Source organism: Chaetodon trifascialis, chromosome 8 (genome assembly GCF_039877785.1).
Source record: "Chaetodon trifascialis isolate fChaTrf1 chromosome 8, fChaTrf1.hap1, whole genome shotgun sequence".
Taxonomy (NCBI): domain Eukaryota; kingdom Metazoa; phylum Chordata; class Actinopteri; order Chaetodontiformes; family Chaetodontidae; genus Chaetodon; species Chaetodon trifascialis.
Window position 1 is genome coordinate 29,667,319 of NC_092063.1, and position 26,559 is coordinate 29,693,877.

The 26,559-nt window shown below is 40.2% G+C and overlaps 1 protein-coding gene across 2 annotated transcripts in view; it reads right to left on the reverse strand.

Annotated features, from left to right (window-relative positions):
* Positions 1-20,287: 20,287 nt before the first annotated feature.
* LOC139334832 (voltage-gated potassium channel subunit beta-2-like) overlaps positions 20,288-26,559 on the reverse strand; it is a 175,270-nt gene continuing 168,998 nt past the window's right edge. For both annotated transcript variants that reach the window (XM_070968028.1, XM_070968029.1), the window contains 3 exons: positions 26,334-26,454; positions 22,908-22,996; positions 20,288-20,784 (listed from right to left, as the gene is read on the reverse strand). In XM_070968028.1, the coding sequence (XP_070824129.1) occupies positions 20,695-20,784; positions 22,908-22,996; positions 26,334-26,454 (300 nt within the window). In that variant the 3' untranslated portion in view covers positions 20,288-20,694. The remainder of the gene's footprint in view (positions 20,785-22,907; positions 22,997-26,333; positions 26,455-26,559) is intronic.

Below are 26,559 nucleotides of genomic sequence, written 5' to 3' on the forward strand. Positions count from 1 at the left end.
CGATTTACCGGTCAATCTACGTTCCTACCCTCACCTATGGTCATGAACTTTGGGTCATGACCGAAAGAACGAGGTCCCGGATACAAGCGGCTGAAATGAGTTTTCTCCGCAGGGTGGCGGGGCGCTCCCTTAGAGATAGGGTGAGGAGCTCTGTCACCCGGGAGGAGCTCAGAGTAGAGTCGCTGCTCCTCCGCATCAAGAGGAGTCAGCTGAGGTGGCTCGGGCATCTCTATCGGATGCCCCCTGGACGCCTCCCTAGTGAACCGAGTTTGCTTATTATGCAAAATCCAATTAAAGTTAACGTAGGCCACTACAGACAGCTGCTGCTGATGTTTGTATGCTCATGTGAAGTCTTTAGCTTTGCTAGTCTCCAACCAGGCTGCTTGCAGCTTTTTGCAGTTTTAGATAACGTTAGTTGTCACTATTAACCAGTTTCAGAAACAAACAGTGGCGCAGCTGCAGCAGCTGAAGCAGCAGTGGCCAGTCCTGGCAGATCCTCTGAAGTTGAGCTCCCCCCTCCGACCCCCCCTTACGTTGGTATGTTGGTTCGAGAGAGAGAGAGAGAGAGAGAGAGAGAGAGAGAGAGATTGAGAAAGAGAGAGAGAGAGAAAGACAGAGAGAGAGAGAGAGCTGCTGGCTGGTAGAATTGCTGCCTAAATCCGAGTTGTTTACCTTAAGTTTAAAGTAAGTTAGCCTTTTGGTTCAGTCCATGTGCTATAGCCTATTGTCTACTGACACAGCAGAGCTGAAAAGTAAAACTCTGTGCTGAGACTTTATTTTTGTCTGGTAAAAAGCCTTAACAGTGCAGAGTAGTGCTGTACTTAAAAGCTATTATCAGTGCTCAATAAATTCATGATGTTACCAAAGCCAATGAATAATCATGTTAAATAAGTGTGATGTCAATATCAATCAAAAATAATTGTGATTATGATTTTTGCCATACATTTTTGCCATAGATAGATAGATAGATAGATAGAGAGAGAGATAGATAGAGAGAGAGAGAAAGAGAGAGAGAGAGAGAGAGAGAGAGAGAGAGAGAGAGAGATAGGTGTAGGTGGTGAGAACATACAACAATTAGCTATTCCTCTCAATCTGGCTGAAAAATGGCTTAAACATTTTTGCCTCAGCAACTTGCTGACCATGAAGAATACTGTGTGTTATAGCAAATAATTAGGCTAGTCTAAGCATCTATTGTAGGAAAGCATATCTGATGTTTACTTCATGTTTGACTTTTAATGAACATATTTGCAACCTTTCACATTATCTTTCTACTTGTTCTAAATGGTAAATGTGAAGCGCTGTCAAGCGCCCTCTTATGACTGTTTGGTTGACAGCCTTAGAGCTCAGCCTACAGCAACACAAAAATTAACCCCATTTAAAAGACAGTCTGTCAACATAATAAGCAATGCTTGGCCATGTTTCATTATTTTTAGCAGTTTATCTTGCACTGAAATGGCTCTAGAAATACAAAGTGAGCTTGCTTCAAAAAGTAGGCTGGGTTATTTGTATGTTAAGAGGCTAATACCAATTCATTATTCTTGTAGAGAGTTCTGCATCAGATGCTGAAGGCAAGGAACGGTGTGAGTCTGAGGATGTGAGACAAGGTGAGCTCATAGAGGCAACTTTAAGTTATTATCAGCAATCATGTGTACAGTTTCAACTGAAACGAGCAGCAGCCAGTACTATCATCAAGTAAGATGCATCATTACATGTGAGACTATAATCAGGTTGAGGCTAACGTAAATCATGTGTGTTTCATGCTTATAGATGTGTTTGAGAGTAGTGAGGAGGCTGGGGAGAGAGAAAAGGAAGGGCCAAGTGAGGGAAATGCAGAGTTGTTGTCAGAGGACCCAGGACTGTGGCCAGACAAGCTAACTACTCAGCAGAGAGAGACTATAGTTTGCAGACTGGCTAGTGAAAGTGTTGACCTGACCAAAGTGGCACCCAAAGACAAGGAAGGCAAAGCATTCCCTAACTATCTTCAATATGTTAAGTCGGCCAATGGGCGTGAGAAGATTAGGAGGGACTGGTTGATTCACAGTGGCAGTGCAAAGGCTTTGTTCTGCATCCCATGCCTTCTGTTCTCACATGAGCAAACAAGGCCATCTAAAAGTGCACTGAACAGCAAGGATGGACTTAAGTTATCAGACATCAAGTGGCAAAAAATGTATAGAAAGTTCCCAGAACATGAGACACACACTCCCCATAAGCAGTGCTATGTAAAATGGAAAAGCCTTCAGCACTCATTATTAATAGCCACAGGAGTTGATGGGCACCTTCAAAAACAGTTCCAGACAGAAGCAGAAAAGCATACCAAGATCATAGAGAGGCTTTTGGATGTAACTCTTCATTTGGCTTCAAGAAATCTTGCATTCAGAGGCAAAACCTCAAATTTGGATGATGTCCATAATGGCAATTTTCTTGGAACTCTTGAGTTGTTGGCCCATTATGATCCCCTCTTACATGAGCATTTAGAAAAAGTAAGACAAAAGAAGAAAGGGTCACGTTTAACTCACTACCTAAGTCCAGACACACAGAACGAGTTCATTGAGCTCTGTGGCAAGAGAGTGCTCAACACTATCCTGAAAGAAAGGGAAGATGCAATTTATTACTCTGTCATATGTGACTCAACACCAGACATATCTCATACAGAACAGAATGTGCTATTGGCAAGATATGTACATCACGACAAAGAAGACAATGGTGTTTGGAAGATAGTTGAGAGGTTTATCGAATTCAAAGATTTTCACAAAAAGACAGGCCAGGAAATTTCCAAAATGATTCTAGAAGCGTTGCAGCCCAATGGCATACCTTTACAAGACTGTAGGGGACAAGGATATGATAATGGAGCCAACATGTCTGGGAAGGTGAAAGGAGTACAAGCTCAGATTTTAAAATCCAATCCACTTGCTACATTCTCCCCCTGTGCTTCCCACACCCTCAGTCTGGTTGGTGTCCATGCGGTTGAGTCATGTCCAGAGGTTGCAACATTTTTTGGCTCTGTAAACCGTCTTTATAATCTCTTCAGTGCTAGCCCAGAGCAATGGGCAATCTTGAAAGAAAAGACGGGATGCTCTCTTCATCGTCTTTCTGACACTCGATGGAGTGCCTGCATTGCTGCAGTACGAGTTGTGGCAGCTCACTTGCCCTCCATCCTTGAGGCACTAGAATGTGTCTTTGCCACCTGCAGTCTGACAAGTGAAGCCAAGTCCGAGGCAAATGGTTTGATCAGTTATTTCAAGACCTTTGATGCCATTGTCCTTCTTACTGTGTGGGTAAAGATTTTGCAGTACATTGAAAACCGAAATGTGATTCTTCAGGCAGGAGATATTTCTCTGGATGTTGAGGCTGCAAACATCAAGGCACTACAAGAGGAAATGCAGGCTCTTCGTAATAGATGGGACTCGCTGCTTGCAGAGGCCTCCCTAGTAGCACAAGCGATGGATGTCCCTGATCATTTTCAGAGTGAAGAGAGACGAAAGTGGAAAAGGAAACGCATGCCTGATGAGATGACACAAAAAGATGCAAGTACTGAAGACAGTGCCGAAAATGCATTCAGGAACAACATATTTTTTGTTGCAATGGATAGCATCATCAGTGCCTTGAGTGCAAGGTTCCAGACCACAGCAAACATATGTGAAACATTTGCACCTATTCTGAAGCTGACTGATATGACTGAAGTGCAAATAAAATCAACATGCCGGGCACTGGCAAAAACATATCACACGGATCTCTCACAAGAATTTGAAAATGAAGTGCTACAATTCCGCACCATATATGATGCTACATTTCCAAAAAATTTGTCCTCTCTTGAGCTCCTTAATGCTATCTGGAAGATGCAGCTACAGAGCATTTTTGGAGAACTTTGCATTGCTTTGAGAATCTTCTGCACACTTCCTGTCACAGTTGCAGGGGGTGAACAGGCTTTCAGCAAGTTGAAGCTGGTTAAGAACTACCTGAGATCAACGATGGGCCAGGATAGACTGAACAGCCTCGCCATTCTGTCGATTGAAAGCCAATTAGCCAAACAGTTGGACTTTACAGATCTTATTAGTGACTTTGCAAACAAAAAGACCCGTCAGTGGGCATTTACTGGGATGTAAATTACATCTTTACATCTCATGTCAGCAAGGCTTTATTTCTTTTTCTGCAAGCTGAAGAACAATTTGACAGTCAACATTTTGTACTATCGCAGGCTCTGTTGATAAAATGACATTGGCTTTTAACGTAAAAAGCAGAAACCAGTCACAGCTTCTTTTTTTCACATTGAACCTTAATATTTTTCTGTTCATTTATACTGTACCTTCTCATTACAAAAGTAATGCAGCTTATTTGATTTGATTCTGAGTGTGCAGTTGTCTCCTGTTCTCCTGTTCAAGAATAAATGTTTTTAAATCAAAATTTGCAAGAGTGTCATGGATCAAAACGTTAGTACAGAAACCAAATGTAGCCTAATGTTTTAGGTATTTGAGCAGAAGTAGACCAAATGCATCAATTCAGGTGGTGAATGAAAGAACCACTCATCAGTATAATCTGATCTGGCTGTAGCTTAAAACCCTATTTATGCTTTTTTTAATTTTAAATAAATACCCTCTTTTTGTCTTGTTCTTTTCTTTTTTTTTTTCTTTTTTTTTTTTTTTTGCCCACGCGCCTCGTGAGAGTGTACAGGGCCCAGAATTTGGTGCTACGCCCCTGAGTACAAGTTTGGGTGTATACCTACCCACTAATAGCCTATATTTCCTTTTTATTTATTTATTTATTTTTTTGGTTGTTGTGGTTGTTTTGTCTGTGCTCTAGGTGGTGTTTTTTATTTATTTATTTATTTATTTATTTATTTATTTATTTATTTTGTTTTGCTTTTTGTTTCTCTCTTTGTGCTCTGTTTTTTTGTTTTGATTTGTCTTGTTTTGATTTGTTTGTGTTGTTTATGGTTATTGGCACATACATTATGTTGCTATTTATGTTTACAAATTTCAAAACTATCAAATAAAATGTATTAAAAAAAGAAAATATCCCACAAACAATCAGTATTAATTGAACATTATTTATGAATATTTCTTGGCTCTATTTATTTATTTATTTTTTAAACAGTATGTTATATTAAAATGATTCCTTAGTCTCTGGTGACATATTAGGATGATTTTATGAGTATTTGCCATAATTTTCTTATATACATTACCTTTAACTCCTGAGCAGTAAGCAATAGTGACTTGAAAACCAAATTTACAGAGGATTCATGTACCAGGTGCTCACCTGTCTTGGTTCCGTAAAGTTAGAGACTACTGTTCCAGACTGTTTCAGACTGTATTACTTTGGTTAACTCCTGAGAGGTAAGCAATAGTGACTTGAAACCAACTTTTAAAGGGAATTGATTTACCAGGTGTTTAACATGTCTTGGTTCCATAAAGTTACAGACTACCGTTCCAGACTGTTTCAGACTGCATTACGCTGTTAGTGTTACATATTGTGCCTTTTGATCTAGAGCTTCAACAATTAATCAAACAATAATCAATTATTAAAATAATCATCAACTATTTTGATAATCGAATAATCAGTTTGAGTAGTTTTTAAAGAAAAAACGTTCAAATTCTCTGTGAATGTGAATATTTCTGGTTTCTTTCTTCCTTTATGACAATATACTGAATATCTCTTTGGTTTGTTAGTTTTCTTCTGTGATGGTTAATGCAGTGATTATGTTGACATTAAGAGTTATGAACATGTTTGATTAAAGAAACTGCTACCACACAGTACAGTGTTAAGGCAGACACTCACTTTTCTTTTTTTGTCCAGTATCCATGGACAGAGTTGCATATGGTGTACTTCAGATCAAACAATACTTATACAAAAAAAACTAAGGCATATGTAAAAATGCTGGATTTTTGTGTCTTGAATGATGTTTTCTTGTTTGCACTTAAAAAATAAATGACATAATTACACACGTTGTACTGTTTTTCATGTGTCGTGACCATGGAATTAAAAAACAAAAAACAACAACAAAAAAAAACATGACCACTAAATAGGTTGTTCACTAAAACAAATCATGAAAACAAATACAACATAAAACAATAGCCTGAAAAACAGTAGAATAAATTGGTGTTGATAAGTTTAAATACAAGGGAATCATGAACAAATAACAGTCTGAAATATGAATAAATAATGTTCACTGATTTCTTAGTCTGTCTAAGTTATTAATACTTGTTTTTATGGAAAACATACTTGTGAAAGTTTTATAACAACAATCTAAACAGATGAGAAGTAGATTGGTGTTGGTAGGTTGAAATTCCAGAGAGCTATTTCAAAATAAACCTGAGAAATATCAATGAGTAATTCTCAATTAATTCTAACTGTTTGTAAGATATTTTTCCATGTTTTTCTGGGAGAAGATAGTTGTGAAACATCAGTACCAACCTTCCATACAGATGAGAAGTAGATTGGTGTTGGTAGGTTGAAGTTCCAGAGAGCTATTTCAAAATAAAATAGAGAAATATCAATGAGTAATTCTGAATTAATACTAATTGTTTGTAAGATATTTTTTTACATGATTTTCTGGGAGAAGATGGTTGTGAAACATCAGTACCGACCTTCCAAACAGATGAGAAGTAGATTGGTGTTGGTAGGTTGAAGTTCCAGAGAGCTATTTCAAAATAAAACTCTGAAAAATTCATAAATAATGTTCAATGAATAATAACGATTTCTGGGACGTCTTTTTAATGTTTTTCTGGGAGAAAAATGGTTGTGAAAGATCAGTACCAACCTTCCAAACAGATGAGAAGTAGATTGATGTTGGTAGGTTGAAATTTCAGAGAGCGATTTCAAAATAAAACTGAGAAATATTCATAAAATATGCTCAATGAATACTAATAGTTTCTGGGATATATTTAATTGTTTTTCTGGGAGAAGACTGTTGTGAAAGATCAGTACCGACCTTCCAAACAGATGAGAAGTAGATTGGTGTTGGTAGGTTGAAATTTCAGAGAGCTATTTCAAAATAAAACCGAGAAATATTCATAAATAATGTTCAATGAATAATAACGTTTTCTTGGATGCGATTTTAATGTTTTTTGGGAGAAGATGGTTGTGAAAGATCAGTATCGACCTTCCAAACAGATTGGAAGTAGATTGGTGTTGGTAGGTTGAAATTTCAGAGAGCTATTTCAAAATGAAACCGAGAAAAATTCCAAATTAATGTTCAAGGAAGAATGTTTTCTGGGACGTCTTTTTAATGTTTTTCTGGGAGAAGATGGTTGTGAAAGATAAATACCGACCCTCCAAACAGATGAGAAGTAGATTGGTGTTGATAGGTTGAAATTCCAGAGAGCTATTTCAAAATAAAACTGACAAATATTCATAAAGTAATTGTTGCTGTGATATACAAAGTTTTGGTGGTGGGGATCATGGCTGTGAAAGCTCTATAAAGAGTGTAAAAATAGATGAGAAGTAGATTGGTGTTGATAGGTTGAAATTTCCGTAAGCTATTTCAACATAAATTTGAGAAACATTCATACATATTGCTCACTGAACACTAACTGTTTCTGGGAATTTTTTTTAAATGTATTTCTCAGAGATGGTGGGATGATGGTTGTGAAAGCTCTATAAAGAGCGTAAGAACAGATTAGATGTAATTTGGTGTTGATAGGTTGAAATTCCTGTGAGCTATTTCAAAATTTCAGTATTTGTGTATTGTTGTCATTATTTTTTTGATTGTCCGAACTGAAAAATAAGAGATTACAATTTTACGACGGTCCCTAAGTGCTCCGGTTGCCGCATGGTACTCAGAAGGATATTGAGCGTCGTTCGTTTGAGTTTTCGCCACAACAACTGAGGTTGGTGAGTTGATGAGACCTGTGAAATGTCTGGCTTAGTTATCTCTACAAATAATACCGACCTGGATGGAATTGGTGCAGTTTTCATGACACTATTTAAGTTTGAAACAGAAAAAAACAAGTGAATGTCGAATATAAAACCAAATTCACCTCTGTATCGGAACCACGGACACAGCTGAAGCCTTCGTGTCAGTTCGGAGCAGACATCTCACTGCGGTCACGCCAGCTGCTCTTCAGAAAAGCTCAGACGCGCTATCTACACTTCAAAATTGAGTGCGCGTCCACACCGCGTAGTACGGTATAGCGTGGCGGCGGCTTCGTGGTGCATTCACGTATACCTCGAAAACTCGGGAATCTATATCGAAGTGGTTTTTTTTTGTTCTTGTTGTTGTTCTTGTTGTTGTTCTTGTTATTATTATTGTTGTTGTTGTTGTTGAATGCAGTCACTACCCGGTTGTTGTTTTAATACATTCTTTTAAAATGAAAAAAAAACAAACAATTTGATCAAGCAATATCATACAATAGACCTACAATGCAGGTCACAGAATACGAATAAGCCTAGATGCATGTTCTACATGCTCCCAACAACCTCTGTGGTGATTTTCAAGTTGTTTCACTGTAGCATTTTATGATAATCTGTTGCTGAAGAGTACAGTGTACGGTACAATGTCAATAGGTAAATTAAAATATTAATAAAAAATCCAAATCAAATTGTTTTCTGCAAACTCCACCAGATTCTTCTTCTACATCTTCCCAACTACCTCTGTGGTGATTTTCAAGTTGTTTCATTATAGCATTTTATGATAATCTGTTGCTAAAGTGTACAGTGTACAGTACAATGTCCATAGGCAAATTAAAATATTCATAAAAAATAAAAATCAAATTGTTTTCAGCAAACTCCACCAGATTCTTTTCCTACATCTTCCCAACTACCTCTGTGGTGATTTTCAAGTTGTTTCACTGTAGCATTTTATGATAATCTGTTGCTAAAGTGTACAGTGTACATTACAATGTCCATAGGCAAATTAAAATATTCATAAAAAGTAAAAATCAAATTGTTTTCTGCAAACTCCACCGGATTCTTCTTCTAAATCTTCCCAACTACCTCTGTGGTGATTTTCAAGTTGTTTCACTGTAGTATTTTATGATAATCTGTTGCTAAAGTGTACAGCGTACAGTACAATGTCCATAGGCAAATTAAAATATTAATTTAAAAAAATGAAATCAAACTCTTGTTCTGTGTGTTCCCAACTACTTATGTGGCGAGTTTTGGCATACGTAATGATAATAACAATAACAACAACAACAACAACAACAACAATAATAATAATAATAATAATAATAATAATCATCATAATCATAATCATAATATAAGAATAGGAATAATAAGGATAATAAGAATAAGAATAATTATCAATCCATCATCTTGTTCAGATTTGTGTTCTTGTAAAGCTTCATCCTTTACTTTCCTTTACTTCTTCTTCATCATTCTGAGTAGAGCTCAAATCCTTGGTACCTTCACATTGTATTAAATCTTTTGCCAGTGCATCCTCTCCTGTTATATCATTATCAGTTTGGACATTGCATAGTTCGTCTTCCTCTTCTGGCTCTGATACATTATTATTTTCCACAACAGTGTCAGTCTGTGTTGTATCTCTCTCTGCAGCCTGGTGTTTTACAAAAAGTTTTAATTACAGTAATTAAGAAGGTTAAAGGTTAATTAGTAGAAAACAACACATTACTGAGACTACAACAGTGACTACAGTTTTTCATAATGATAGATAGATAGATAGATAGATAGATAGATAGATAGATAGATAGATAGATAGATAGATAGATAGATAGATAGATGGATAAGGAAATGGCGTTCTACCAATTTGGAAGAATTTCGGTCCGCCTGGCAAGACAGTCTTAAAATATACAGGAAAGCCCTCTGCAGTGCCAGGGCAGCCTATTACTCTGCACTAATAGAGGAAAATAAGAACAATCCCAGGTTTCTCTTCAGCACTGTAGCCAGGCTGACAGAGAGCCATAATTCTATTGAACCATGTATTCCTTTAGCTCTGAACAGTAATGACTTCATGAGCTTCTTTAATGATAAAATTCTAACTATTAGAGACAGAATTCATCGACTCCTGCCGTTAACAGGTACTGTTTTGTCTTCAAACACAGAAACCGTAGAAACTGTTACTCAGTCTGTCGCAGTTTTAGACTGTTTTACTCCTGTTGACCTTCACCAACTAATTTCAATAATTTCATCATCAAAATCATCTACCTGTATTTTAGATCCTATCCCGACTAAGCTGTTTAAAGAAGTATTACCTCTAATTGACTCTTCAGTATTAGACATGATCAATCTCTCTTTATCAACAGGCTACGTACCACAGTCCTTTAAAGTAGCTGTGATAAAACCGCTACTGAAAAAGCCTACTCTTGATCCAGGGGTTTTAGCCAACTATAGACCGATATCCAACCTTCCCTTTCTCTCAAAAACTCTTGAGAAAGCAGTTGCCAATCAGCTGTACGACTTTCTAAACAATAATAGTTTATTCGAGGATTTCCAGTCAGGATTTAGAGTGCATCATAGCACAGAGACAGCACCGGTTAAAGTTACAAATGACCTTCTAATTGCATCTGATAAAAGATTTGTCTCTGTACTAGTCTTATTGGATCTTAGTGCTGCATTTGACTCCATTGACCATGGCATCCTATTGCAGACACTGGAACATTTCATTGGCATTAAGGGAACTGCGCTAAGCTGGTTTAAATCCTACTTGTCAGATCGCTCTCAGTTTGTACACGTTAATGATGACTCCTCTGTGCTCACTAAAGTCAGCTATGGAGTTCCGCAGGGTTCTGTGCTTGGACCAATTCTATTCACCTTATATATGCTTCCTTTAGGTAAGATTATCAGGAAGCACTCAATAAATTTTCATTGCTATGCAGATGATACCCAGCTATATTTATCAATGAAGCCGGAAGAAACCAGTCAGTTAACTAGACTACAAGCATGTCTTCATGACATAAAGACCTGGATGACCTGCAATTTTCTGATGCTAAACTCGGACAAAACTGAAGTTATAGTAGTAGGCCCTAAACATCTTAGAAAGTCACTTTCTGATGACATAGCAGCTATGGATGGCATTGCGCTGGCCTCCAGCACCACTGTAAAGAATCTGGGAGTCATCTTTGACCAAGACATGTCCTTTCACTCCCATGTAAAACAAATTTCAAGGACTGCCTTTTTTCACCTACATAATATCGCAAAAATCAGGCATATTTTATCTCAAAATGATGCAGAAAAACTAGTCCATGCATTCGTAACTTCCAGGCTGGATTATTGCAATTCCTTACTATCAGGCTGCCCAAATTCGTTGCTGAATATTCTCCAGTTGCTCCAGGACGCTGCAGCACGTGTTCTGACAAAAACCAGGAAGCGAGATCATATTTCTCCAATACTCGCCACTTTGCACTGGCTCCCTGTAAAGTTTAGAATAGAGTTTAAAATTCTCCTCCTTACTTACAAAGCCATAAATGGCCAGGCACCTTCTTATCTTAAAGAGCTCATAGTACCTTATTGCCCTACTCAAACACTGCGTTCCCAGAATGCAGGTCTACTTATGGTTCCTAAAGTCTCAAAAAGCAGAACAGGAGTCAGAGCATTTAGCTATCAAGCTCCTCTCCTGTGGAACCATCTTCCAGTCTTTGTCCGGGAGGCAGACACTGTCTCTACATTTAAGAGTAGGCTTAAAACTTTCCTTTTTGATAAAGCTTATAGTTAGGGCTGGCTCAGGCTTGTCCTGGACCAGCCCCTAGTTATGCTGCTATAGGATTAGACTGTTGGGGGACATCCAAAGATACACCGAGCTCCTCCGTCCTTCTGTCCCTCTCCATCCGCACGCTCTCATGTCCTACCACGGCGTGTTACTAACTTAGCTCCTTCCCCGGAGTCTCTGTGCTTTGTTGTCTTGCAGGTTCCCATGGACAGTGGCTGAATCTGGATTGTGGATTTCAGCTGCGTCTCCTGCCTTGGCCCTGCCTGACATCCACTGCAACTGCTACTGCTGTTATTACATCCACTGTCACTGTTACTGTGACTGCATGTCTGTCTCTCTGTCTCTGTCTCTCTCTCTCTCTCTCTGACTGCTTTTCTTTCTGTCTGTCTGTCTGTCTGTCTGTCTGTCTGTCTGTCTGTCTGTCTGTCTGTCTGTCTGTCTGTCTCACTCTCTCTCTCTTGCTCTTCCTCTCTCACCCAACCGGTCGAGGCAGATGGCCGCCCACCCAGAGTCTGGTTCTGCTCGAGGTTTCTGCCTGTTAAAAGGAAGTTTTTCCTCGCCACTGTCGCCAAGTGCTTGCTCATGGGGGAATTGTTGGTTTCTTTGTAGATAAAAGAGCTTGGTCTGTACCAGCTCTATATGGAAAGTGTCCTGAGACAACTTCTGTTGTGATTTGGCGCTATACAAATAAAATTGAATTGAAATTGAATTGGTTTCTCTGTAGATAAAAGAGCTTGGTCTGTACCAGCTCTATATGGAAAGTGTCCTGAGACAACTTCTGTTGTGATTTGGCGCTATACAAATAAATAAAATTGAATTGAACTGAATTAGATAGATAGATAGATAGATAGATAGATAGATAGATAGATAGATAGATAGATAGATAGATAGATAGATAGATAGATAGAGTCATTCCTTACTACTTTTGGCGTGTTCCCTTTTCAGCCGATATCGATTTGTGGATGTGTTTGGTACACCCAAAACTGTGCACAGTTCTGCCCAGAAGTTAGGATCTTTCGATGGACTCTGCCCTGTTTTCTGCACAGAAAATGAATCCCGAAGTTCTCTGGTATGCTTTGAGATCTCCTCATGAGCTATATATTTTCTTTTGGACTGTTGAAGCAAACACACTTCTTTTTAACAGCTGAAGAAAATAGTTTGTAAACTTAAAATTTTATGTTATTTAATAAAGAAAAAAGCAAAAACAAATGAAAATTATTAAATGCATTAGGCTAGCAGAGGTCTTACCTTTCCAAATGTTTTGAAGACAATTCTAGGTGGGAAATATTCAAGATATAAGATTTAAGTTCATTTTTTAAACATAACTGTTTTCCAACTCCCATAAAACCAACAATTCACTGTTATCAAACAAACAAACAAAATAACAAACAAACACAGCGGGTCTTTAACAAGAATAGGCCTAAATTTATACTCTAAAAGATCAACATATCTTTCTGCCAAAAAAAAAGAAAAAAGAGAAAAAAAACCTCACCCATATTGTCTCTGCTGCTCTTTCATTTCAGACTTCTCTTGATGTGTAGGACTAAAAAGGCATTATTTACCGTCCAAATCGTCCAAATTGAGCTTCCACTTGAGGGTTTTACAATTAGCCTGGGTAGGCTAGCACCTGTGGATGCTAATGCGCTAATTCTGCAGGAGCATCCCTCCTGATCATGTGATGAAGTTTATAGGCATGATAATCACTTCTGGGTTATCACTGTGTCCTTGTTGAGGATGACCTCTTAGTTTCCCCTTGTTTTTCTGTTTTTTATTTTCTCTAAATATATTTTTTTAATTGCTCCCTACAAAATTAATGAATTGGGCTACTCAAAAATATTGGCCTACCATACAGTAGTCTACAAATGAATATTTTGTTTGCTGTGTCAGATGAATTCAAACTTTTTCAATAAAGTCTGAAAATTGGACTGCAAGGAAATGATGAAGCCTGCATTATGTGTGAACCCATAAAAGCACCCCTCATAGCATATTAAAATACAATAGGCCTACATCAGGGCAAAAACTGAAGGATTAAAATGTTTATTTTGTTCATAGAATATTTTTATGGATTGCTTGGTCTACAGCATGTCCTTGTTTTGCTTTGAAACCAAATTAAAAGCCAGTTAAGAACTATCTGGCAATTTACAGATGCTGTTGTTTGCTTTTATTGATTCAAAACAGAATGTCACTAGGAAATTGCTTTGGTTAAGCAGAAAAAAGTGATGGGAGTAACTGGAGATCTGTTGCTATAATGTATATTGCACATCTTTTTTTGCACTGTAGCAAAAAATGCACAAGGTTATATTATTCAAAGTCGAATGAATTTTTATGAATATTTTAATTTGCCTATTGACATTGTACTGTACGCTGTGTATGAATTCAGCAACAGATTATCATAAAATGCTACGGTGAAACAACTTGAAAATCACCACAGAGGTAGTTGGGAAGATGTAGAAGAAGAATCTGGTGGAGTTTGCAGAAAACAATTTGATTTTTATTTTTTATGAATATTTTAATTTGCCTATGGACATTGTACTGTATGCTGTGTATGAATTCAGCAACAGATTATCATAAAATGCTACAGTGAAACAACTTGAAAATCACCACAGAGGTAGTTGGGAAGATGTAGAAGAAGAATCTGGTGGAGTTTGCAGAAAACAATTTGATTTGGATTCATGTAGAACATGCATCTAGGCTTATTCGTATTCTGTGACCTGCATTGTAGGTCTATTGTATGATATTGCTTGATCAAATTGTTTTTTTTTATTTTAAAAGAATGTATTAAAACAACAACCGGGTAGTGACTGCATTCAACAACAACAACAACAACAATAATAATAACAAGAACAACAACAACAACAACCAGCAGAACAACAAGAACAAAAAAAACACCACTTCGATATAGATTCCCGAGTTTTCGAGGTATACGTGAATGCACCACGAAGCCGCCGCCACGCTATACCGTACTACGCGGTGTGGACGCGCACTCAATTTTGAAGTATAGATAGCGCGACTGAGCTTTTCTGAAGCGCAGCTGGTGTGACCGCAGTGACATCTCGACAGGAACATGGCTGACAAAGTAGCCATTTTTCAGCTGGTTTGGATAAGAGTTGGTCTGTGAGGTTATGATACTTGCAGTTTTCTTAATTTCTCTCAACCATTTATTCAAGAAATTAACTTTGCATTTGTGTCCCCATTTTCCCCTGAAACTACTTGTATCACCAAACTCATTCTGCCATTGTTTCGCCATAAGTTTCTCTTTGCAATTGTTTGTGTTACGTCACATTACCTATATCCTCTGTCATACTATTCGTGATACATTATTCATTATCCATAATTGTGTTTAAGACTTTTCATTCTAGTCGTGGTCAGACAGTGTCCTTTAGAGCTGGATATAAACAATCCTTGTATCAAGAGCTTACGCTTCAGATTATCAGACTTGTCTACTGTTGGTTCAATCGTCAGCATTACAAAATTTTAATCAATACAATCCTTCTTAGCTGTGGAAGGTGATGCCTTGGCGTTTATTGAGGAATGCAATATTAAATTAGAGGTTTAATAAACTGATTCCCCTACAATAGATATTATGCAATGAAATGTTTGAACAAATAAATAAATAAATAAATATATATATAATTTATTGCAAAATGAATATATAATTATATAACATAATGCTTAAAGAAATGAATAAATAACTGAGTAATTTAATGTTTAGTTGCCAAAATAAATAAACCACAAATTACTGTAAATGAGACATTGAAATGAATGTATTTGTGTATATATTTATTTATACACACATTTATCTATTTACTCATTTATGCTTTCATTCATACATGCTTTCATTCATACATAACTTTCTCCAGCGAAATAAATAAATCCATCAACTTCATCCATCAAAGGTCAGGGGGTGGGCTCTTGAATCTACTGCCTTTGCCTAATAGAACATTGCAGCACCTGGCATGGATCTTATTGAAGTTTTGCATGCTACAATGGTGGATATTTTGGCTGTAGCTGAACAGATGGAGGCAAATGTCATTTCACACCATGACTCTTGACCCTAATGACTAACTTGATGGTTGGGTGGGTCAATGACTCTCTTGTGACCTTGATGACTCTCAAGGTGTGAATGATCCTGTAAGAGGATAAATACCTGGGACTCCCTGCCAGTCAGTTAGATGTGAAAAAGCCTCTTGGATCTGATCTGAAAAAGCACAGCAATTGGTATTCTGACCCTCTGACTTTTGATGGATGAAGTTGACAGATTTATTTATTTTGCTGCAGCATGCAACACTCTAGATAAATGAAAGTCTAAATAAATACATTTGAAATATACAGTCTATAATATATAATATGAATAAATAAGTACACAAAGTAATTTAACATTTACATGTTTAATGTTTTAATTTGTGATTTATTTATGGTGACAAATAAGCTTTTTATTATATAATTAGATATTTATTAATTTATTTAAGCATTTAATTCTATAATTATTCATCTATTGATTAATTTAATTTCAGCCCTTAAAACCCTCTCAAGTTATGCAGTGTGTCCATACTTCATAAACAGATGCAGTCGCCACACAGATTGAAAAAACTAAACAACAAAACAAAAACAAAACAAAGACTGTGGAAGTGAGACTATCACTGTAAAGGTGAGAGCTGAGAAGCCCCCTCCCCAGCCTGGGTAAATGCAGACTGTGAGTTAGGAGGAAATGCTGCTGTACTGTCTTTAGAAACATATTTCAGTACAAGTTTGTCCATCATTTAGCTGGTAACCAATGGCACCTCTGTGTGTACACTTTACAATGTAGCAGTCTAAAACATATGCAAAAATACATCAACAATATGTCAAATCTTACTGCACAAACATGAAACATAGTATATCTTTAAAGGTGGTGCATCTCTGATGTAAATTGTGAATTTGCATCCATAAATCACCTTAGAAATCAAAGAAAACAGATGTGTCAGACTCATTGCATTTTTAAGTTTTTTTCAGCATCCAGTGATAGCTGTCTGTACATTCATGGCTGCATTGCAAGCAGGAAGTTCTGATAACTTATTTGGCATACTTTAAGATTAAGAAATCCTTTATTCGTCACATTACACACGTAAATGTTTAAATGTTATCAATTTTCTTTTCACTGAATTGTTCATGGTCAAACAGCCTTCTAGATACTTCAGTGTTGCCATGTTGGTTTAAAAACTTCATTATTAGGCAAAAAAGAATGTGAATATTGAAAAATAATTAAGAAAACACCAGGCCAAAATTTTGTCAACCTAACCAAGCTACTTTTTAGCGACAAACTCTATCCTAAAGCTGCCCAATTGGGTGGAAAATCATCCAGTCTGGCAAATTTTCTTGGGTGGAAAGAGTTTTGCCTCAGATACAGTTATTTTTGGCTAGCAGTATCAAACAATAAGGGGTCTCAAACATATTACACGTGTACAGTCAGGTGGAGCAAAGTGTGTCCTTTAACTTTAACGTTTACTGCATCAGATTGGTCACAATTAAACAAGTTTACTGTAAGACATGCCCTTTGTATGGCATTTTGTCATCTTCAGGCTAAAATTATAGTAGTCTATGGAGAAACAATAGGGCTAGGATCATCTCAGCCTCAAGATGCTTTTGGGAAATGGGAAGCCCTTGATATTAACACTCACCAAGAAACTGACAATATCAGTCATACACATTTTTGCAAAATGAATGATATTAGGTATTTTTAAGTTAACTGTTTAAACAGTTACTTTTGAACTAGGCTCAGAACAGAATGAAAGAAAAGGCAAACTGAAGAGCCTGAAGGTATTGTTCCAATTTCTTTATTAATGGGCAAAAACCTGGTCAAAGTCAAAGGCTGTGTACTTGCCTCACAGTGCAACAATTTGGTCTTTGTGTAAGTGATTGTATGTGTTCTCATCCTGTGAGCTTGAATTGCACTTGTGTAGCCTAAGTGAATGTCCTCCACAGCTCAGCGTTGTAAGATAACATGACTGGTGAGAGCCAGTTTTGATAACAGGAGGCAGATGGCACTTTTCACTTCTCTTGTCTGTTAGTGACATCTGTTGCATTTAGATCCACGTCTTAAGACAACACACACACACACACACACACACACACACACACACACACACACACACACACACACACACACACACGTTGTTTATTACATGTCAAGGATAACACATGAACAAAGCATGATACGTCCACTTCTTGGAAACTGGCCAATTACATTCTGTAACGTATGTCTGTTTATTGTATAGTATTGTTTGGTCAAACCCAGAAGATAAATGTGAACTTCTGTCCGAAAACTGTGCTCATTCTGGTGGAGATCCTGCGAGAGCTCTGTCATTCTGAGACCAGCACTGCATTACTATATGTGTGACCTCTATACAGGTGCTGGTCATAAAATTAGAATATCATGGAAAAGTTGATTTATTTCAGTAATTCCATTCAAAAAGTGAAACTTGTATATTATATTCATTCATTACACACAGACTGATATATTTCAAATGTTTACTTGTTTAATTTTGATGATTTTAAACTAACAACTAATGAAAATCCAAATTTCAGTATCTCAGAAAACTAGAATATCATTTAAGACTGATACAAAAAAAGGATTTCTAAAAATGTTGTCCAACTGAAAAGTATAAACATGAAAAGTATGAGCATGTACAGCACTCAATACTTAGTTGGGGCTCCTTTTGCCTGAGTTACTGCAGCAATGCGGCGTGGCATGGAGTCGATAAATCTGTGGCACTGCTCAGGTGTTATGAGAGCCCAGGTTGCTTTGATGGTTTTGCGTTGTTGAGTCTGGCATCTCGCATCTTCCTCTTCACAATACCCAATAGATTTTCTATGGGGTTAAGGTCAGGGGAGTTTGCTGGCCAATCAAGAACAGGGATACCATGGTCCTTAAACCAGGTACTGGTAGCTTTGGCACTGTGAGCAGGTGCCAAGTCCTGTTGAAAAATGAAATCTGCATCTCCATAAAGTTGGTCAGCAGCAGGAAGCATGAAGTGCTCCAAAACTTCCTGATAGACAACTGCATTGACCTTGGACCTAAGGAAACACAGTGGACAAACACCCGCAGATGACATGGCACCCCAAACCATCACTGACTGTGGAAACTTGACACTCGACCTCAGGCAACGTGGATTCTGTGCCTCTCCTCTCTTCCTCCAGACTCTGGGACCTTGATTACCAAAGGACATGCAAAATTTACTTTCATCCGAGAACATGACTTTGGACCACTCAGCAGCAGTCCAGTCCTTTTTGTCTTTAGCCCAGATGAGACGCTTCTGACGCTGTCTCTTGTTCAAGAGTGGCTTGACACAAGGAATGTGAGAGCTGAAACTCATGTCTTGCATACGTCTTTGAGTGTTGGTTCTTGAAGCACTGACTCCAGCTGCAGTCCACTCTTTGTGAATCTCCCCTGCAGTTTTGAATGGGTTTTGTCTCATTATCCTCTCCAGGGTGCAGTTATCCCTATTGCTTGTACACTTTTTTCTACCACATCTTTTCCTTCCCTTTGCCTTTCTACTAATGTGCTTGGACACAGAGCTCTGTGAACATCCAGCCTCTTTAGCAATGACCTTTTGGGACTTGCCCTCCTTGTGTAAGGTGTCAATGATCGTCTTATGGACAACTGTCAGGTCAGCAGTCTTCCCCATGATTGTGTAGCTTACAGAACTAGACTGAGAGACCATTTAAAAGCCTTTGCATGTGTTTTGAGTTAATTAGCTGATTAGAGTGTGGCACCAGATATCTTCAATATTGACCTTTTCCACAATATTCTAATTTTCTGAGATACTCAATTGGGGGTTTTCATTAGTTGTCAGGTATAATCATCAATATTAAAAGAAGTAAATACTTGAAATATGTCGGTCTGTGTGAAATGAATGTATACATTATACAAGTTTCACTTTTTGAATGGAATTACTGAAAAAAATCAACTTTTCCATGATATTCTAATTTTATGACCAGCACCTGTAAATAGTTCGGCTGTGAACTGAAGATTTCTCCGGACTGTTCTTGGGCTTCCAATAAAAGAATCAGGGCTAACAACAGTTTACCCTGAGAATTCAGACATATCTACCATTTGGACTGAAGTGTCTGTGTTAACCATTTTCAGTAATTGCCTCATTAATAGAAGTATAAAAAACAAAGGATGGGCCACCTTTGCAGCCATGCGTAACTACAAGACTTTGGTTACTTGCTAAATTCTAGACAATTTTGACTGAAACATGTTTATAAAGACAATTGGAAATGCTGTGTGTTAGTTTCATAAGAGTACTGAAGGAATGTCCTGGATTGAGATAAGAGGATCTGCAGGGAGAGCTGCACAGCCAGGGAGCAGGATGACTACAGCCACATCACTACATGAGGGAAAAGAGGGATTTGAATTTAACAGCTCAAATCATTCATCACCAGCCACTAAAGCATATTCACAGAAAAACGTTTGACATGTATAGCACCAATTCCTCCTGTATGCATTTACCTGGGGTGGGGAGGGAGCTTCTCAGCTAATCAATTTTACAATGATAGCTTCTACAACCACATTTTTTTTTAAATTTCCATCTGTGCAGTGACTGCATCTGCAAGTGTTAATGAAGCATGGACACACCACATAACAAGGCTAATTTTACATGCATAGGTTAGCTGGTTTAGCTTTCCCTCCTGTGTGATACGGGAAAATCATTATATATGCGGTATATAAACCTATATAAACCCCTCTGATTTTCAATTTTTCAATTTTCTGTTTTTCTATCCTACATTGCCCAAAATAAGAAAAATTATTCAAAAATCTTAATATTGATCTGACAACAAAGGTTAAGAAATTGAATTCATTGTTCTATTTTTCATGTCTTAATTTGGAAAGTTGAAATGAGCCCTAGACTTGGCCCTAGAATGACAGTGCATTAATTTGGTGGAAGATAAATGAGCACGTATTTTTGGCTTGCTGTCTTTTGGAAACAGATTCCTGATTAAGCACAGTTTACTACACTCTAATATAAAATACACTGTGCATGTGTGTTGCTATCTCATTCATAGGCATCTTTTTCAAAAACAGAGGACAGAGAAGCAGTACATCACTGATTCTTCTAGGATCTGAAGTCCTTTTTACTATAGGGCTTGTTTCCCAAGAGGTTATCCACCTCAGATAGAATGGACATTGATAACTTTGGAAGAACCTGTGGAATGAGAGGAGAGAATGGATTACTGTAATTTCTCAAGCTATTAATTTGAATTGCAGTGAAAAACAGGCTTTTACTTGAGACAGCCTTATATTAGAGACAGGCCTGTACTTCTGAGTGTCAAAAAAAGCTGTCACCTCAACTCTGCTGTAGCCCAAACAACTGGTCCAAGAGGTATTTAGACAATCCATCTGCTGATCATGGATTTCAGTGTGAATTCCATGGGATCTTAGGGGCTAACATCATTTGACAAAACTTATGAACCCTGCCCAGGAATGAACCTTACACAAGTGCAAAACAACTTTAAAACTGTGGACAGACCTTTTATAAATGGACACATTTTAAGAAAATGAAAGACAGACAGAAGCTGTAGAGACATGCAGTGATGAGTTTCAAAGAAAGTGACAGAATTTCTGGACAAGTAAATGTGTGACCATTGAGTCAGAGGCATCATCCAAAGGTGTTTGACAGTGCCTAACACTGCCTAACTCTCAGCTAAACCAAAAATAGGCAAAGAGGTGGAGCCCAGTTGGAGCTGACATTGGCTAAATGAAGCCTGGTTACTGAAACTTAGGGGCAAGCTGTTACTGAGAGTAACTTAAGTCCTAATATCAATTAAATGAGTGAGTTAAATTTAAATTTACACCCATACAGTTGTCATCAATGGAGAACTTTGCAATTGAGAACAAAATTGCTTTTTGTACCAGGCTGTAAACATCTTGATTTCTGCTGTAAAGTTGGCTATTTTAATATAGTCTATAGGGATTGACACACTTCTCTCCATCCTCAAATGGAGGAGAAAAACACAACTTGGATAAAAATGGAAAAACAAAAACAAACAAACAAACAAACAAACAAACAAAAACAGTCATACCAACATGCCAGAAGAAGAAACTTCACTAAAAATCCCACTGACAATTATAAATACACTAATTTAAAAAAAATAAAAATAAAATCAGCCTATCTCAACAGTAGGCCTATGTTATGTGTCTCATGCTATATATCCTTTTAATGAACAAAATTTTCCACAAACCCCAGACCTTTGTTGGTTAAACATCACAGTTCAACACAAGAGGTGAGTGCCTGACGAATGAGGGGCTGAGGTTAGCTCATGCATCTCTGTAACAGCAGGGCAGAGAGGAGTTGGGAAAATGACTTTAGAAGAGAGCATTGGTGAGTTTTTGTTGTGGTCTCAATTTTGTGCACTGTTTTGTCTCTTGCCCTGCCTGGATTTTCCCTCCTCCCTCTGTTTCTCCCTTCTCCTCTCGCTCTCCTCCTCTGCAGCCCTGGAGCGTGGAGGGAGGCGGGGTCGATCTCATGGCCACTTTGGAGATACACCTGAGCGGCATCAGCTCATCAGCCGCTGGCTACTTCAGCCAGTTCTTCCACCTGCTCAGTGCCGGAAGGTTTTCCTTGGTCTGTGTCTCGCCATGCTGTTTGCCTTGCCCCCTTCCTCGCTTCCAGCTCCAGTGATTCTCGAGTTTATTAGTTATTGTTTATTGTACCATACCTATAGTTACTCCTTAGGCTTGCAGTATTGCATTTTTAGTTAGTCTTTTTGTAGCCTACATTGTCTTCTTCCCACATTGTGGTGATTTTCCTTACTCTTAAGTTTGCACTTTGCTTTGGAAAATAAACCTTGTTACTCAGTCTCTGCAACCTGGGTCCTGGCTGTGCTTTTTGCCACATGAACTGTAACAGTTTTATGGATATGGTTGAAACCAAGTTCCAATAACCAAAGAGTCCCCACTGCTGTACTGCATCAGTGCACTGCATTGGGGTTGGATACATCTTAGTAACAAAGATGATAGAATTGGGTGGTCTAATACAGTTGGCCCATATGACTTTGATTTGTCTGTAAAACAAAACAAAACAAAACAAAACAAAACAAAACAAAACAAAAACTTTTAAAAATTGAAAACAGACCAGAACTAAAAGGCAACAGTGGATCATGTATTTCTTTGGTTGGTATCTAGTAAATTCAACAGCAGAAAATACAGAAGAAAATACAAACACTGATCTGAGACTGTTTCACCATTGTGTCACCATTAACTGTTGGCTGTGGTGGTCATCGAACTATCAACAAAGTGGTTCTATCTGCGGCATGCATGTTTTTTGACCTGTATTGCTCTGATATTCTCCATCAGCTGGTCAGTTTTGGAAGCTCCCAGCAGGACAGAATTCACTCCTTCGTTCCTCAGGCACCATGCTGTGGGAATGTGAAGCACAAGAAGAAAAGGTGAGAGCAGTCATTCAGCAGCCATTGTTGTGTGGAGGCTAACAACAGGCTGTATGTGTGCTTGACAAGATTGTGTACTTTACTTTATTTAAGAGTATGATAGTGGAGGTTGTCGATAAAAGTTCTCTCATTACAGGTTACCCCAATACATGGGAAATAAAATTAATTCATGGAAAATGAGCACAAATTTAATCATGGATAGTTGTATTACGTAATGAAGTGAGAACTAAGTTTATTAAAACTATCATGACAGAGCTCCTCCTTGAACTGCCACCTTATCGTGGTGGAGGAGTTTGAGTACCCGAATGATCCTAGAGGCTATGTTGTCCGGGGCTTAATGCCCCTGGTAGGGTCTCCCAAGGCAAACAGGTTCTAGGTGACGGGTCAGACTAAGAGCAGTTCAAAAAGCCCCTTATGAAAGACCTGGCCTGGGGTTGGGGCTCGCAGGCGAGCGCCTGGTGGCCGGGTCTTTGCCCACGGGACCTGGCCGGGCACAGCCCGAAGGAGCGACGTGGGCCCGCCTTCCCGTAGGCCCACGACCCGCAGGAAGGATCAGAAGGGGCCGGTGCTATGTAATATGGGTAGCAGTCGTGGGCGGGGGCCCCGACGACCCAAACCCTGGACAACGACTCTGGCTATGGGGACATGGAATGTCACCTCACTGTGGGGGAAAGAGCCTGAGCTAGTGCGGGAGGTTGAGCGGTACCGGCTAGAGATAGTCGGGCTCACCTCCACGCACAGTCTGGGCTCTGGAACCCAACTCCTTGAGAGAGGCTGGACTCTCTTCTACTCTGGAGTTGCCCGCGGTGAGAGGCGGCGAGCTGGTGTGGGCTTGCTTATAGCCCCCCAGCTCAGCCGCCATGTGTTGGAGTTCTCCCCGCTGAGCGAGAGGGTCGCTTCCCTGCGCCTTCAGGGTGGGGATAGGTCTCTCACTGTTGTTTCGGCCTATGGGCCGAACAGTAGCGTAGAGTACCCGGCCTTCTTGGAGTCCCTGGAAGGGGTACTGGAAAGTGCTCCAACCGGGGACTCCATTGTTCTGCTGGGGGACTTCAATGCTCACGTGGCCAGCGACAGTGACACCTGGAGGGGTGTGATTGGGAGGAACGGCCTCCCCGATCTGAACCCGAGTGGTGTTCTGTTATTGGATTTCTGTGCTAGTCACAGTTTGTCCATAACGAACACCATGTTCAAGCATAAGGGTGTCCATCAGTGCACGTGGCACCAGGACACCCTAGGCCGGAGGTCAATGATCGACTTTGTAGTCATATCATCTGACCTTCGGCGGTATGTCTTGGACACACTCGGGTAAAGAGAGGGGCTGAGCTGTCAACTGATCACCACCTGGTGGCGAGTTGGATTCGCTGGCAGGGGAAGAAGCGGGACAGACTTGGCAGACCCAAACGTACCGTGAGGGTCTGTTGGGAACGTCTGGCGGAACCTGCTGTCAGGGAAGTTTTCAACTCCCACCTCCGGGAGAGCTTCAACCAGATCCCGAGGGAGGTTGGAGACATTGAGTCCAAATGGACCATGTTCTCCACTTCCATTGTTGATGCAGCCGTCCGTAGCTGTGGCCGTAAAGTCGGCGGTGCCTGTCGTGGCGGCAACCCCCGAACCCGGTGGTGGACACCGGAAGTAAGGGATGCCGTCAAGCTGAAGAAGGAGTCCTATTGGGCCTGGTTGGCTCATAGGACTCCTGAGGCAGCTGATGGGTACCGGCAGGCCAAGCGTGCGGCAGCTCGGGCGGTTGTAGAAGCAAAAACTCGGGTCTGGGAGGAGTTCGGGGAGGCCATGGAGGAGGACTACCGCTCTGGATGTTGTAGGACTGTCTTGGTTGACACGCCTCTGCAGCATGGTGGTCCCTCTTTTTAAAAAGGGGGGACCGGAGGGTGTGTTCCAACTATCGGGGGATCACACAGCTTCCCTGGGAAAGTCTATTCCAGGGTACTGGAGAGGAGAATCCGGCCAATAGTCGAACCCCGGATTCAAGAGGAACAATGCGGTTTTCGTCCTGGCCGTGGAACACTGGACCAGCTCTATACCCTCCACAGGGTGCTTGAGGGTTCATGGGAGTTTGCCCAACCAGTCCACATGTGCTTCGTGGACTTGGAAAAGGTATTCGACCGTGTCCCTCGCGTCCTTCTGTGGGAGGTGCTCCGGGAGTATGGGGTTGGAGGCCCTCTGTTGAGGGCTGTACAGTCCCTGTACAACTGGAGCAGGAGCTTGGTCCGCATTGCCGGCAGTAAGTCGGACCTGTTCCCGGTGCATGTTGGACTCCGGCAGGGCTGCCCTTTGTCATCGGTTCTGTTCATTATTTTTATGGACAGAATTTCTAGGCGCAGCCAGGGGCCGGAGGAGGTTCGGTTCAGGGGCCACCAGATTTCGTCTCTGCTTTTCGCGGATGATGTTGTCTTGTTGGCTACCTTGAGCCAGGACCTTCAGCATGCGCTGGGGCGGTTCGCAGCCGAGTGTGAAGCAGCTGGGATGAGAGTCAGCACCTCCAAGTCCGAGGCCATGGTTCTCGACCGGAAAAAGGTGGCTTGCTCCCTTCAGGTTGGGGGAGAGTTCCTGCCTCAAGTGGAGGAGTTTAAGTATCTTGGGATCCTGTTCACGAGTGAGGGAAGGATGGAACGTGAGATTGACAGGCGACCGCATTACTGCAGCCGCTGCACCGGTCTGTCGTGGTGAAGAAGGAGCTGAGCCGGAAGGTGAAGCTCTCGATTTACCGGTCAATCTACGTTCCGACCCGCACCTATGGTCATGAACTTTGGGTCATGACCAAAAGAACGAGGTCCCGGATACAAGCGGCTGAAATGAGTTTCCTCCGCAGGGTGGCGGGGCGCTCCCTTAGAGATAGGGTGAGGAACTCTGTCACCCGGGAGGAGCTCAGAGTAGAGTCGCTGCTCCTCCGCATCAAGAGGAGTCAGCTGAGGTGGCTCGGGCATCTCTATCGGATGCCCCCTGGACGCCTCCCTAGGGAGGTGTTCCAGGCATGTCCCACCGGGAGGAGGCCCCGGGGAAGACCCAGGACACGCTGGGGTGACTACGTCGCTCGGCTGGCCTGGGAGTGCCTCAGGATCCCCCCGGAAGAGCTGGAGGAAGTGTCCAGGGAGAGGGAAGTCTGGGCGTCCCTGCTCAGACCGCTCCCCCCGCAACCCGGCCCCGGATAAGCGGAAGACAATGGATGGATGGATGGATGGATGGATGGATGGATGGATCATGACAGAGAGAAACATTTGGTATTCCAGTAGAAAAAAACATGAAGTAAATAGTAGCATATGATGGACAACAAATTACAGTTTTGTTTTACCAATAGCCAGTTGAGGAAGAGTGCAGCCCAGTCTCTCAGCAACTGCCTGCAGCTCTTTTAGCTTTGCCTGCTGACGGTGCCCCTCCTCACTCAGGATCTTGTCCTTCATCCACTGATAACCCTGTTGCAGACAGCACAACACAGAGATCAGGGCTAAAGGCAAGACAAAGACTCTGGGAGGACCCAACCCTGAATACCACAAAGGATGACTTGTACAGCAACAACA